This window comes from Lactuca serriola, chromosome 1, assembly GCF_051521515.1.
Source record: "Lactuca serriola cultivar US96UC23 chromosome 1, Lser_US96UC23_V15, whole genome shotgun sequence".
In the NCBI taxonomy this organism is placed as follows: domain Eukaryota; kingdom Viridiplantae; phylum Streptophyta; class Magnoliopsida; order Asterales; family Asteraceae; genus Lactuca; species Lactuca serriola.
Window position 1 is genome coordinate 76,492,542 of NC_136408.1, and position 15,111 is coordinate 76,507,652.

Consider the following 15,111-nt stretch of genomic DNA (forward strand, 5'->3'; position numbering starts at 1 on the left):
CTTTCGAGATTTTTCTTCGATACAACTATTGTGGTATGAATTTATTTTGTAAAAAAATTTAATAATTCAAATGTATTTCTGTAGAACTAATTTTGATGTTGAGTTGGGGTTTTCAAACAGAAGATATATTGAATGAGCTAAAGTCGGAAGATATGAAATGTAGGCTTTTTGCTACTTTATTGCGAATCTACACTAAGAAATTTGATGTGAAGCCAAGTTTTAGAGACGTTGCACTTGTAAGATTCTTTTATAAATATAAGATTTGTGGCATCAATTAATATTAACTTAACCTCTTCTTTTAATGTGTACAAGGTTTTCTTCCCAATAGTTGATGATGGAAAGTATTACTTACTCATCTTTGATCTGAGATCAAGTTTGTAATACATAGTAGATCATGTGAAGAGAACAGGAACTTTGGAAAGAAAGTATGGCATGATACCAAACCTGGTGGTAAGATAATCAATAAATTTCTGATTAATAGTTTTCCATTCTAAGGAATATTATAAGAGTATTTTTTATGTGTCTGTTTTAATTAATGCCAGAAAAAACTGTTTTGCAACTACTTGACATCACAACATCATCCAATGGCAAAAACGTTAACTTTTAAAGCAGCACGTGTGATGAACATATCTTGGCTAGTCGAAAAAGCTGGAACAGAATGTGGAATATACCTCATGAGGCATATGGAAACGTACATGGGGGAATATGAAGGGCGTTGGGAGTGTGGTCTTACAGGTAAAATGTCTGCTGATGTGAGTGCTGCAATTAAGCTAAGGACGAAGTACATGGCAAGATTGTTGACATCTGATTTCAATAAGTTCAAGAGTATGATAGTTAAAGATTTTGAAGCGTTTCGTAAGCTTGATATTTTGGAACAAGATATGCTTCTAAGAGAGTCAGCTGAAAACAGGAAGAAAAAAAGAAAAACAAAGGGTCGTAGGTAAGAATTTGGTGTGGTATTTAGTAAGTTGACAGATAAACTTTGATATGTCATGAGCTGAACTTGTTTTTTTGAATGTTGAAGCATGAATCTGCCTTATGTTAGATGTTTGAAATAGTAGTTTGTCTATCAGACGTTATGAAGTAATGTTATCAGTAGTATTCGATATATGTTATAATGGAATGTTAATTTTCGTATAATGGGTGTCTTGATGCGTTGTTTAAAATATGGGTTGTTGATGTTGTGCATTGTGAAAATCAAAGGTTCTTGTTAGTAATGTAGTTTTCATATAATGAAAGTTATCATTACTAATGCATGTGTTGATGTTTTTTTGTTTCTAATAATGTTGTTAATATAATTCAATGTTGTGGTTAATAATGTTTTGTGACTATTGTGTCTAGAATATTTTTTTTTACAAATTATATGATGATGATGCAAGGTAGTATTTGTTATGATTTTGTTAGAATACGTTATGTAGATATTATGAAATAGAATATAAATATAATGAATTCTTGTCTGCAAATTGCATGTATCGTTTGTATATTACAATAAATAATAAAACATTTTTGTTAACATTAAAATCAATCTTAAAATGATTGAAAGAAGTTGTGTATGTTTCTGTAAGTTATACAATCGATGGAAATTTTGTATTAGAATTTTTGAAAATAATGAATTTATACAGTCGATGGAATGAATTTTTGTATTACATTTTATGAGTATTTTTAAGTAATAAGATAATATAAATATTGTTATGTTGATTGACAATGTCATCGTCAATAGTAATAAAAGTGAATACTTTATTTAACGACATAAAAGATAACAATAAGTGTGAATCGACATAATTAAATCAAATGTCATTCTAATAAACTCAAAAAAAAAAAAAAAACAAGGAACTTATTTCTTGGTGTTCTTTAGAGGACAATTTCTTTTGTCATGATGAACCATCTGTTCACATGTAGCACATTTTCTCTTAGGTTTCGAGATTTCCTTCTCTATCATCTCTTTTGTAGATTTTAATCTTTTCCCACGACTACCGCAACCTTTATTACGAATATCTGTAGGATTCTGAATGTCATTAACATCAGATTCTACATCAGGACCAACCACACCTAAAAGCTACTTGAAATGATCTGCTCTGGTTGGTAGATCATGATTTGGACAGTCGTCTACGAATTTTTTTTTTCAAGTTATTCTGTTCGTCGAGGTATAACTTTAACTTTGCTGCATCGTGACTCAAAAAAGACACACAATGGTCAACAGTTGAAAAAATATCAATAGCAGTCATGTCGGAAGTAGAATCGGCGAAAGAATTAGTGAAGCGTCTTTTCAGTAATTCTGTTGGAATGACATCCCTACGCCAACGTTTCAAAATGTACTTTTCAGGAATTTGTTCGATGCCATAAAACTTAAACACACAGAATATGTGTCTGCATAAGATACCTAAATGTTCAAAATGCATACAAGTACATTTGAACGAACCATCTTTTGTTGAGTGTGTGACTTGGAAAATATAAGATGATTAGTGAGAAAAATTAAGTTGTAAAATTTTAGTGGTTAAATGTAAATGATAAAATGACAATTAATGTGAAAAAAAACATACCGTGTATTCAGTATCCCTTATAAGACAATCGTAATTATATTCCTCGTCTTTGTCATCAACATCGACATCATTTGTTTGCCTAATAGTTATGTTCTTTCTTTTCTCCATAACAATAATCGTGTCAACACCGTTGGAAGATATCACATTCTTTTGGAAACAATTATCTTCAGATCTTGATATCTCCTTCTGAACCTGATAAAAAATCTTTCGTGTATATACCTTTGAAGCATGAGGTTCATACGGAGTACGGGTAATGAATTTAGGAAAAGTGGTGGCAGTATTAAAATCATTGAGAATTTGGTTATGTCGTTGTTGTTCCATAACTGATTCAAATGTCATCATAAACATGAAAAGATAAGAACCGGTTAGTGTCGTGGTTTGAAATGACCAATTCTGACTTTCAGACAGCGATGTAGTCCGCATAAGACCAGACATTGGAATGTGCTTGAAAAATGCGGGGATCCAAGATTTTCGCAATCCATACATTGTATTCATCCAAGTGTTATCAGTAATTTTAAACTCCTCCAACATCTGACGCCACACATTCTCGAATTCATGTGGTTCCAGCTTAGAATTCCAAATTATAGAGTGAAAATGCTTTCGAAAATTTTGATTGGTTGTTGCATCTTCAATTGATAAAATCTGTATAAATTCATTCTGTTAGAATATGATATCATGAAGGGAGAATGTGGAAAAATAAGTTTAGAGTCGGAACGAAAGTAAGAGTTAAACTAATTGATTCTGTCAGAATATGATATAATTGTATAATCATAACAAAAAGTTACATTTAAAGACAATGGGTTTGTCAGAATGAATTGATTCTGTTAGAATATGAGATAATGAATGCAGAATTTTAAAAGAAATTGTAGAATGATAAGAAAAATTAAGAGTTAATGCAATTGATTCTGTTTATAACAAAACATTCTGGCAGAATATGAAAAAACAATTGTAGAATCATACCAAAAAAATAAGAATAATAATTTTTTTATGCATACCTTATTTGGCAACTTCTTCGTTATATGCCACATACATAACCTATGATGTGCCAATGGGAAAACCTTATCTATAGCTTTTTTCAAAGCTGGATCTTGATCAGATAAAACCAATTGAGGTTGTTTTCTAAAAGCTTTCAAAAAAGCTCTAAGCAACCATTCATAAGAAACTCCATCTTCTTTACTTAAAAGACCAGCACCAAATGTTACACATTTTTTGTGATTGTCAATGCCAGTAAACGGTACAAAAACCATATCATACCTATTTAAAAAATAAAATATTAGTTTACATAAATGGAAATAATGAAATTCTTATTGAAAAGTATTAAAGGTTATAAATACTTATTCATGCTGAATGTGGCATCGAGTGATATAACGTCTCCGAATGAATTGTAATTATACTTTGCTGTTTCGTCAGCCCAGAATAAAGAATTCAATCTCTTGTTCGACACTTTATACTCAAAAGTAAATGATGGGACATTTTTCTTCCTATCATTCATCTTGTCAACAAGGAATTTTGCGTCCCTCCCACCTATGTAACAATTAAGATTCCTCCTAGCATTCTTGAAATCAGTAACCAATCCACCTCGAACCGAAGGACCAACCTGAAGAGCACTATACAGTCTATGTGCTTTTACAGGACCAATGTTCTGTTTTGACAAATTATGAATGAAAATTTCCTGGGAATAATCAAGTTTTCTTTTTGAACGAGATAAGTGCATATTGCCTTTGCTAAACAACTCATGATTATGTCGCTCTACAAAATCAGTCACGACATATGTAAGAGTACCGGGAATTATTTCTAAAACAACTTTCGCTTTACAATTCCTCCTAAATAGATCTTTCCTTCTTTGAGTCTTCTTATGCTGAATATCTAGAGTATCTAGTTTACTAGTATTCAGATTACCTTCCCGATTGCACACAATATGTCTATTTGTAATAATCCCATTTTTCATTTTTTGGACTCTTCCAAGCCTGACATCAAAACCAGATTCTAATGCATATTTTCTATACATTGTTTCTGCTTCACCATATGAATTAAATTTTGATGAGACTTTTGGTTTGATGTCGTCTAAAACAATCGGAGTCCAATACAAGGTGCCACCAGGAGAAACATAATCATGAGTAACATGTTCTTGTCCTGCTTAAACATAGCAAATACAAAATTATTATGAAAGAATTATATAACTTTTATTTTGACACAATTTTATTTTTTATGTAAAAAATAAAACAAAAATTCTGAATTGAAATTGGTACCTTCAATGAAATCAATATTAAACTCTGTATCTTCATGAGTAACATGTAGTTGTCCTGTTTAAAATAGAGAATACATAATCATTCTAAAAGAATTATATAAATATTATTCTGAAAGCATTATCTTTTTTCTGTAGCAACTTCAGTATCATGAATTGGATTTATTACCTTCACTGTAATCAATATTAACCTCTATGTCTTCATCAACTAAGTGATTTTCGTCTTCATCATTATTTGCGTCCTCTTTATGTTCAACAATGAAAGTATTAACAATATAGAATCTGAAAATAGAATGAAAACTCAAACAAAAAATCAAAAAACTAACCTAAATTAGGATTACTGCTTTCTCCTCTTTGAAATCCGTCATTATATAGTGTATCATTATCAGGAAAATCGAAATCTTCAATTCCATTGTCATCATCACTAGCCAAATAATGTTCCTCATAAATATGATTATTGACATCTGGTTCTTGATCGCCCATTGCTAAGAAATTCCGAGAGTGTTTGTCTATGCTTTGTTAGTTGAAAAATCAAAATATTTAAAAATGTCATACAAACTAGATAGGGATGAAAACGGATTTCATGCAAATTAAAAGCCTTGATATTAGGGATCAGTGATAAAAATAAATGATTCCGACTTGATTTTTTTTAAAAACATGATAAAGGGAAAAACATGAAAACGGTACTATATTCACATTCCAAATATAAAAAATTCCAACATTACATTATATTAACTATTTAACAATAAAATTATCTATTTTTTTTTAAGAAAAGTTGCAGAATATTTTATTGACGAAAGTATTCTATTAGAATGATATATAAATATGCATTACAAAACTTTGCATGTTATCGGAATGAAATAATTCTATCAGAATACTATCGCAAGTATGACTTATAAAACATATCAATTTTTGTTAACTCGAATCAATGCAAGCATTAACAACTTTTGTTAACTCGAATCTGCTATGCTATTCTATTGGAAAGATAACCTGTATGATCATATAACACATATATATCATAGAACACAAACATCTTATTAATTTTAACCATAATACTTAAAGAAAACCACATACAATTCATCAAACGACAACTTTATTACACTGAACTGAAACTTGATAATACCATATAATTCATCAAAAATTACTTTTATTTTACTGAAATCAAACTAAATAATATCTAAAAACGTCCAATTTGATGAATTTCTTGTAGTGTTATGATTTCTTCAATCCAGAAGGACAATTCCTGCTATCATGACCAACTCCAAAGCATGTTTTACATCTTCTTATTTTCTTCACAACTTTATTCACTGGATTCTTGGAATCATTGACATTACCCAAATCCTTCCCTGGATTTTCATCATCGTTTACCTGGAAGATTAACAGATTTAGTACATCTGAAACAAAATCAGTATTAGCGTTGACATAAGCTTGTAAATATGTAGCAATACCTGGTTCTGATTGCTAGAATGAACATCCATCGAATGAGTAACACAAATTGATCGGCAGAGTAGGTATTCGAGAATTGTGATATGTGTTTGTGGATCGGACGTTAAAATCAATTATATAGTGAAAATTACATTAAAGATAAATAAATCAATCAAAAAAAATTGCCTAATATAAAGGGATAAGATCCAGATTAAATAAGGAATTAAAATGAAAGATTACCTAATTACCCTTATGGATTAAAAAAATTAATTAATAATTTGCTAAATTGTGATTGGTGCATTTAGGCACACAATACTTATTGAAAACATTTGAACATAACTCTCTCTCTCTCTCTCTCTCTATATATATATATATATATATATATATATATATATATATATATATATATATATATATATAAGTAAATTACACGAAAGGTCCCTATGGTTTAGGGTAATTTAGGCGTTTGGTCCCTAACTTATTTTTTTTTTTAACTCGGAAGGTCCATAATACTTGTTTTTGTTATGCGTTTGGTCAATGTCTTACCTAAAAAGACTATTTTGCCCGTGATTGTTTAAGGGTAAATTACACTAATCGTCCTTTGTGCACATGCCAGAAAACGTGTTTAGTTCCTATTTTCAAAAATTAACTTGGATTGTCCCTTATGTCGTTAAAAGTTGCACGCTTCATCCCTCGTTAGTTTAAATTTGCATGTTTCATCCCTTGTGATACATAAAAAGACTATAATACCATATTCTTTTTCTTTTTCATTTATATTGAACATTTTTTTTATATTTTTTAATTATTAAAAATTATTTCAATTATTTTTCAATTTTGTTGAATACACCTGACCACCACCGGTAATCTACACCACCACCTGAAAATGAAGCACCACCGCTACTCCTCACCGGAAAATGGAGCACCACCGCCACCCCTCACTTAATCTCACCCACTCCTTCGTTCAAATTTCGAATTTTTCACTGAAAATAACCACAAACCACCACCTCATTCACCGAACTAGCTACGTATACTCAAACCGCCATCGAACCAACCATTTATTGTTAACACCACCACAACCTCTATCGAAAAACCCAATTACAAATCTAGAAAGAATAATCAGGGAAAATGAGGAAGGAAGAATCATCACATGGAAATGTTTAATTCGAAATTAGTAAAGGATTTAGAGTTCTTAAATTGAAAACATATCTGATTCAACGAACCTCCAAATATGATTCGATACCAGGGAGATGGCAAGAGGGGGTTGTAAATCTATACTTCGTCTAATTCGTTGTTCATCAATTTCTTACCCCTTAATTCGTCTGTCTTCTTCACTCCACAAGAAGAAAGAGACGTATTTGGTGATCGATTGGAGGGAGAAGAATAAGGTTGTATCTGTGTTGAGACTTGTTGTGGGTATAAAAACGCAAAATCGGAGCCAAAGGTTGTGGCGGCGGTTGCGATTTGTAGAGAAAGACATGTTGCATTATTCTCCTTCTCATGCCCTAACTAAAACCCTTGAACATCCGTCTTCGAAAATCTCTAGATGGTACATCACATTGGCCTCGATTGAATCAATTTCTTACCCTAACTTCATCATCTCAGATATGTAAACTCTTCGTCTTCTCCGATGAGCTTCAAGAAACTCCTCTGATTTTGCACCCTTTTTCTGATACAGACCAGATTTCTAGGTATGTGGTCGACGACATAGTTGCAGAAGAGATGACAAGGTGACTGAGCGGATATGTGATGGTGGTGCTTTATTGGAAGTCATCGGTCTCCTTCTTCATCTATACGCCACCGTTGGAAGTTGCTGACGGAGTTTGAGATCAAGGTGGCGATGGTGTTTTGGTTTAGTGATGTAGGTATGCTGTGAAGGAGGTAAGAACAGGGGATAAGGGAAGTTCCATACAGAGGGGTTGGAATATCTGATTTATTTATTTATTTTTTTAATTTAAAACTGGCAAAGAAATTAAAAAAAATGAAAAAATAAATTAGTAAGGGTAAGACAATCATTTCATATCAATAGGGACTAAGCGTGCAAGAAAAAACAAACAAATGGACAGTCCAAGTTAATTTTTGAAAATAGGGACTAAACACGCTTTCTGACATGTGCACGAGGGATGAATGAAGTAATTTACCTATTTTTTAATTTATTTAAATAAATACACACCAACCCTACCCCCCCCCCCACCTTGCCTTACCTACCCCAACAATTTTCCCTATTTAAATAATAGTCTTTTTATGTAAGATAGAGACCAAATACGTAACAAAAACAAACAATAGGGGACCAAGCGCACAAAAAAAAAACAGTAGGGACTTTCCGAGTTAAAAAAATGAGTTAGGGACCAAGCATGTAAATTACCCCAAACCATAGGGACCATTCATGTAATTTACTCTCTCTCTCTCTCTCTCTCTCTCTATATATATATATATATATATATATATATATATATATATATATATATATATATATATATATATATATATATATATATATATATATCAAAGTTGTAAAAATCGTTCGACGGTCGATTGAGGTTAAGGGATTAACCCGTCTTGACGAGAATTAATCATGGATTAATCGGGGACCATAAATTATTAATAAAATATTGAAATTAATCAAATATTAATATATCTTAAGAAAAACAAGTATTTTAAAATTAGAAAATAAAAATATTTGTAATTTGAAATTTTGAAAATACGAAAATATGAAAATTTTGGTATAATAGTTGAAATTTTGAAAATTTTAGAGTAAAAAAAGAGTTGATTATTTAAAGTTTTTGACTTTTTTTTGATATTTAAAAGAAAAAAACGATTATAAACGAATTTTTATTTATTTAAGATATCTATTTATTTTGTTTAAATACATATTGTATACGTATAAATATGAAAATACTATTGGTATAATTTATATTATATTTTATGCCTATTTTGTCATATTAGTACATGGTTCATATATATATATATATATATATATATATATATATATATATATATATATATATATATATATATATATATATATATATATATATATATGAGTTAGGTTCATATATAACCCTCATCTATTGTGTGAGTGTATGACAAATTCTAGACCAATCAATAGATAGTGGCATTATAGTAAATTGACTAATTAGTTAATTAATTACCCAAAATTATAAGACTAAAATTATGGAATTTAATTAATATTGTTTACAATCATTAACATTTTTTTGGCCAAAAGTAAAATTCGTTCAAGCCTGTCATCTTCTCCATTTTGCTGCTTGGAATCACCCACTGAATCTTATCATGACCATCATCATCTTCATTATCTATCCACCATAAACCCCTAAAATAACCCTAAAATAATACCACCAACCCCCATCACCAGATTCATCAACGAAAAAACAACCATCGAAACAAGACATGCTCAATTAGGGTCCAGATCAGTTGAAATATCTTGTATAATTGAAGAATCAACCATGTCCTTTATATTGAAAGACATAATCCAGCTCGAATATGGAAGATTAGGGCTTAAATCAGACGAAGAATTAAGATGTGGTACACCCAAATGGGCATCTGATGGATTTTCATATGTCATTGAACTTGATCAACTATTATAAGTACATATATTGAAGACCAAGGTTTGGTTTACCTGTATACTACACTACAAAGTTGCAAGCTCGAATCCTTGGATATAACTCGAAATTGATTCCATTCAAGAAGAAACGAGGTAAGATTTTAATGCTTTAACAAAAAACATATTTCTTTTATTTGCTTTACATGTATATTACACTAGCTAAACTTACTTTAGCTTCAACATTTTTTTGACTGTTTATGTATATATTTCGAGGTTATTAACTCAATTAGGGTTGTCTTTAGTATGTATGCATACTGTATGGTATCTAACTACAAATGTTTATCTTAAAAAACTTAGAAAGCATATTATCTCATTTGCAAATGGCCATCTTAAAATTAGCTTTTAGTTTATCATAATGATCTTGATTGCAAATAAGGTGTTGGGATTACATTTGAATGTTTAGTTTCTGATTTGCTTATAACCTTGAACTATATGCCCTAAGGTAGCATTGGTTTGGTATGATGGAATCGGAAAAGGACGGGAATGTCCCATTCCATAGGAATGACAATAACTTGTTTGTTTTGCATGATTGAATGCAATAGACTATTCCCAAAAAGGAATGTGATTCCCTTCCACTTAAAAAAATCATTATGCCATCAAATGGATCAAAAATTGCAATATCATCTGTACTACCATATATATTTATGTAATATTTTATTAACAAAACATGTTTAAGGTTTTCATTATTTTATTATTAATATGACTTAGTTGGGTTCGGTCTTGTGGGGTTTTGAAGAGTGATTAGTGAATATACGAACTTGGAATTTGCATCTAGTAAATAATTCTTGTTTTGAGTGGTGTTATGACAGGTTGAAATTGCAAAATCCTATAAGAAAGGTGGAGCAACATGCCTGATATTTGAACTAATGTGATATATTTGTGTTTATGTTAAGATGGCCAACTCTATGGAGCAACATCCCTGAATTTTTTAACAGATGTGATATATTTGGCTTAAGCTTTGTTTGTTAGTTACTTAATTTGTTCAGATCTTCAATTGTTTGGCTAAATGGCTTTGTAGCGTAGTTGCTTAATTTCTTGAATTCTTGAATTGTTTATTTTTTAGTAGTTGCTTAATTTCTTGAATTCTTGAATTGTTTATTTTTTAATCTTTAACTTTTTTTTTTCTACAATGATTCTACATCGAATTGTTGACTTGTTTTGATCTTGGTTATTTACTATGTGGCTTTCTAATTTATATGACCTTGATATTGCAATTTCTAATAGTACTTTTAATTATGTAAAAGGAAAAATGAAAAAAGGAGAGCATAATGATCTTGCAAGGTTCTGATGATGACGTTATCAGCTTCATTTGGAGAAGAAGTTGAAAAGTGTTGTCTAAAAAAAGAAGCCTTAAAGTTTGATCTCATTGCATACATTCTCATAGAATGTCATTTTCACAATGTCATTCTTATAGAATGTCCCATTTCATTGTATTCGTAATTATGTCTAATTCTCATGAGAATAACATTTTTCCAATTGTAAATTATGTTCATTCTTATCATAATGTATTCTTTTTGTACTTGTAATTTAGTTTTTTTATTTATTTAATGTCGTATTCTTTAAAGAATGTTATATATATATATATATATATATATATATATATATATATATATATATATATATATATATATATTAAAATGTTAAATTATTCTTCAAGAATCTAAGTTATGCATTTGTAATTAATTTATTAATTTTCAAGAATGTATTTTTTTCCATAATAAAGCTTATTATTCTTAAAGAATTTTAGTTATGAACTTATGATCCACGTCTTATTCTTCAAGAATAATAAGAAAGAAAGTTGAATTTATCTCTAAAACGTTCCTGAAAAGTTAATTTTCAAAAATGTTATCTTGTATTTCTTAAATTTTGATTTGAAATTTCCCTTAAATTTTGGTTTGTATCATTTAATATCCAAAGTTTCCTAATTTGTTTGTAAACGAAATATCAAATTTACCCTTATTGGTTTTTTAAATTTAGAAAAGAATTAATTTTTTACAATTAATTACCATCATGCCATTATTCATCATAACCACTCATTTTTTTAATCTAATGGTCCAAAAATGGTTATACATTCACACAATAATTGTGATTCACATTTAATTCTACCCATATATATATATATATATATATATATATATATATATATATATATATATATATATATATATATATATATAAAGACTTAAAGATATGAAAATGTTTATATGTATTTCTAAATGTATAAATCTACTTTAATAAATGAAGGGCTTTTTTTTTTTTTTGTCACATGTCGCACTCTCATTCAATTTGTCAAATGTCATTTTATGGTTATTTTGAATTAATTTTTTTTCAAATATCATTTTATGAGTTTTTCCTTTTTATTAAATTCATATAATATTTTAATATAATAATTAAATAAATGTACTAATAAATTATATCAATTTCATTGTTGAATTTACCTTTTGATTTCAAAATTTCAAAGTTAAAGTTCATTAGTTTCTTTTCTTTCTTTATTTAAATTATTTGTTTAAATTTAAAGGATAAAAAATATTTCAATTATAATAATTCATTATTTTTCTTATTTTATTCAAAATTCGAAGTTCTCAAATATTTTAACTTTTGTATTTTTTTTAAATTAACTCATGTAATACATGAGTCTGACAGCTAATACATTTATAAGGTTATAATATCTGTTTATTATGTAATCATACATTTAAAACTATATTTATGCCTTCATAAAAAATATATTTATATTATAATAAAAATAGAAATAATAATAATGATAATAATAATTTTAGTTGTTTAGATAATAAATATAATCTTTTCGTTACGTTCCAAGCAGATGTTACTAGCCTAGTGTTAAAAGACGTTAGTTTTGAGAGGGGGTTGACAAGGGTTCTATTTCGAATATTTTTCATTTAAAGGAAGAAATTACATGCCACGTCACTGGAAATGCCTAGTTATTGCCTTATAATTTTTATAAAAGTAAAATTCATCTAAAGGGCAAGACAAAACTCAACAACCCTTAATAAATATATACTAAAACTTCAAATTAATCATGTAAGCCCAACATAACTTCAAAACACATGTAATAAAAAGGCCAATCCAAATTTAGGCCTGAGCCAAAACAATAAGGAGGCACCTACATACAAGATTTGATTTTAACTTAAAAAAAATATTAATGAAATTAACATTAGTTTCCTTTAATAAAATATTTAAAAACTAAATTAGATGTTTTATGAAATAAAATTCTCTATAAATGAGTAGTTAAATTTTAAAAAAGGTCTAAGCATTACCCAGATAGACTACAAAGACAATTTTATTTTTAACGGAGCTATTATAAATGAAACAACGTTTTTTAGCCACAAACATATTGACAATCACATGTATAAGGATAAAAACATTTTCCATATGCAAAATCCCCCTTCAAGTCTCTACAATAATCATTGCACTTCTCATCTTGACAGCCAGTTGGTATTGTTGAAAATGTGTGACAAACCTTAACGTTTATTTTTCTATTGGTATTCCCATCACCTAAAAAACAAATGACATAATTAAAAAAAGTGTGATATAAAAACACACTAAATTGAAAAAAATGATGTATAAGTTACCTGTTGTTGCGATTGATGCTTTTGTTGCGATTGATATTGTGATAAGTATTAAAAGGATAACATACATGTTAACAAGCTTCATGATTGATATTTGTGTGTTTTTTATATCGATTTCTCTTGGTTTAACAATGAGTTGAAGCAATTCTTCATAAAATTAGGTATTTATAATTTTTAGAGATCCAAATTTGTTCCATAGTTACGTTACACATTCGATAATTAATTATGGAATATATTATTATAATTAAAAATATTATTTTTCGTAATTAGAAAACATACGCATCATACATAATAAATACATTAAAGACTTACCAAAAGAAATAAAAGTTACTTTTATTTATGATTTATGAAGATTCTAGTAAAAAACTTTCTTTTTATACCATTAATTGAGCTAAATACATTTTTTTATTACCTTTTGATTTAAGAAGTCTCTACTTGTTACTTATTATTATTATTATTATTATTATTATTATTATTATTATTATTATTATTATTATTATTATGTATCAAACCTTCTTTTATAGTTTCATATTATAAAAGAAGGTTACAACACCAAGACAACCACCACACCTTATATTCTAGACTTCTCATGTTATTGACCCAAAGGTAAGTAAGGTATAAAGGAGATCACATCATTATTTAGCATGAATAATTTTGTTATTAAAACTCCAAATTAACCACCCAGGAGCACATAAATGAATATTAAAATGTTAGTCATTTGGTTATTTTACCAACAATTTTCTTTGGGACACATAGGCCTAATATGGTTTCATTATAAATGTTATAACATAGTGTAACGATGAAGTCGACGTGTGAACTAGGCATCTTCCATGGGATTAATTTTCAAATGGGCGGCCAACACTCTCCCACTTTTTATATGCGGATGATACTCTTTTCTTGGGGGAGTGGTCGAAGCAAAACATCAAGAACCTATCACACATCTTACACTGCTTCCATGTTGCATCAGGGCTTAGAGTCAATTTCAATAAATCTAGAGTATTTGGAATTGGTGTTGACATTCAGGAGGTGACAAATTGGGCGAGACCTCTAGGATGTGAACCATCCTCCTTTTCTTTTACCTATCTCGGTGTCCCGGTTGGAGCCAATATGAAGTTAAGAAACATTGGAAGCCGATCATAGACAGATTCAAAGAAAAACTTTCAAAGTGGAAATCTAAAAATTTATCCTTCGGTGGAAGATTGACCCTAAACCAATCAGTCCTCGACAACCTCCCAACTTATTATTTATCTTTACTTGTGGCTCCAGAGGGCGTCATCGAAACTCTTGAAAGGTTGAGGAACAGATTCCTTTGGGGTGGATCAGATGAGAGGAAGGTTATTCACTGGATTTCGTGGGACAAAGTGACAGCCCCTAAAGACTCGGGTGGACTTGGCGTTGGCACGATAAAGTCCCTGAACATATCCCTCATTATGAAATGGTGGTGGAAGCTTAGAACCAAACCTGGACAATTATGGGCAACAGTCATATACAGTGTGCATAATCTCCGTTCCAAACCTGACGACTGTTACTCGATGAAGACTTTACCCGGGGTATGGAACAACATTGCAGGTATAAAGAATGATCTCATGAAAAAGAACATCCATGTTTGCTCGGTGTTTTCCAAGCATCAAGGCCCCACAGGTGAAATCTGGAAATGTGGCTTAACTCCGGATGGTTCATATTCACTGTGTGCCC

General features: G+C 29.6%; 1 protein-coding gene across 1 annotated transcript; it reads right to left on the bottom strand.

Annotated features, from left to right (window-relative positions):
• Window positions 1-1,787: 1,787 nt before the first annotated feature.
• LOC145057405 (protein FAR1-RELATED SEQUENCE 5-like) lies at window positions 1,788-13,501 on the bottom strand. Its single transcript, XM_079005236.1, has 12 exons — window positions 13,420-13,501; window positions 13,308-13,342; window positions 6,063-6,246; window positions 5,112-5,294; window positions 4,955-5,029; window positions 4,790-4,843; window positions 3,875-4,673; window positions 3,536-3,794; window positions 2,541-3,182; window positions 2,111-2,345; window positions 1,883-2,028; window positions 1,788-1,799 (listed from the first exon to the last, which is right to left on the bottom strand). Exons 1-12 carry the CDS (start codon window positions 13,499-13,501, stop codon window positions 1,788-1,790), a joined length of 2,706 nt encoding a protein of 901 aa, XP_078861362.1.
• Between the last annotated feature and the right edge of the window lie 1,610 nt (window positions 13,502-15,111).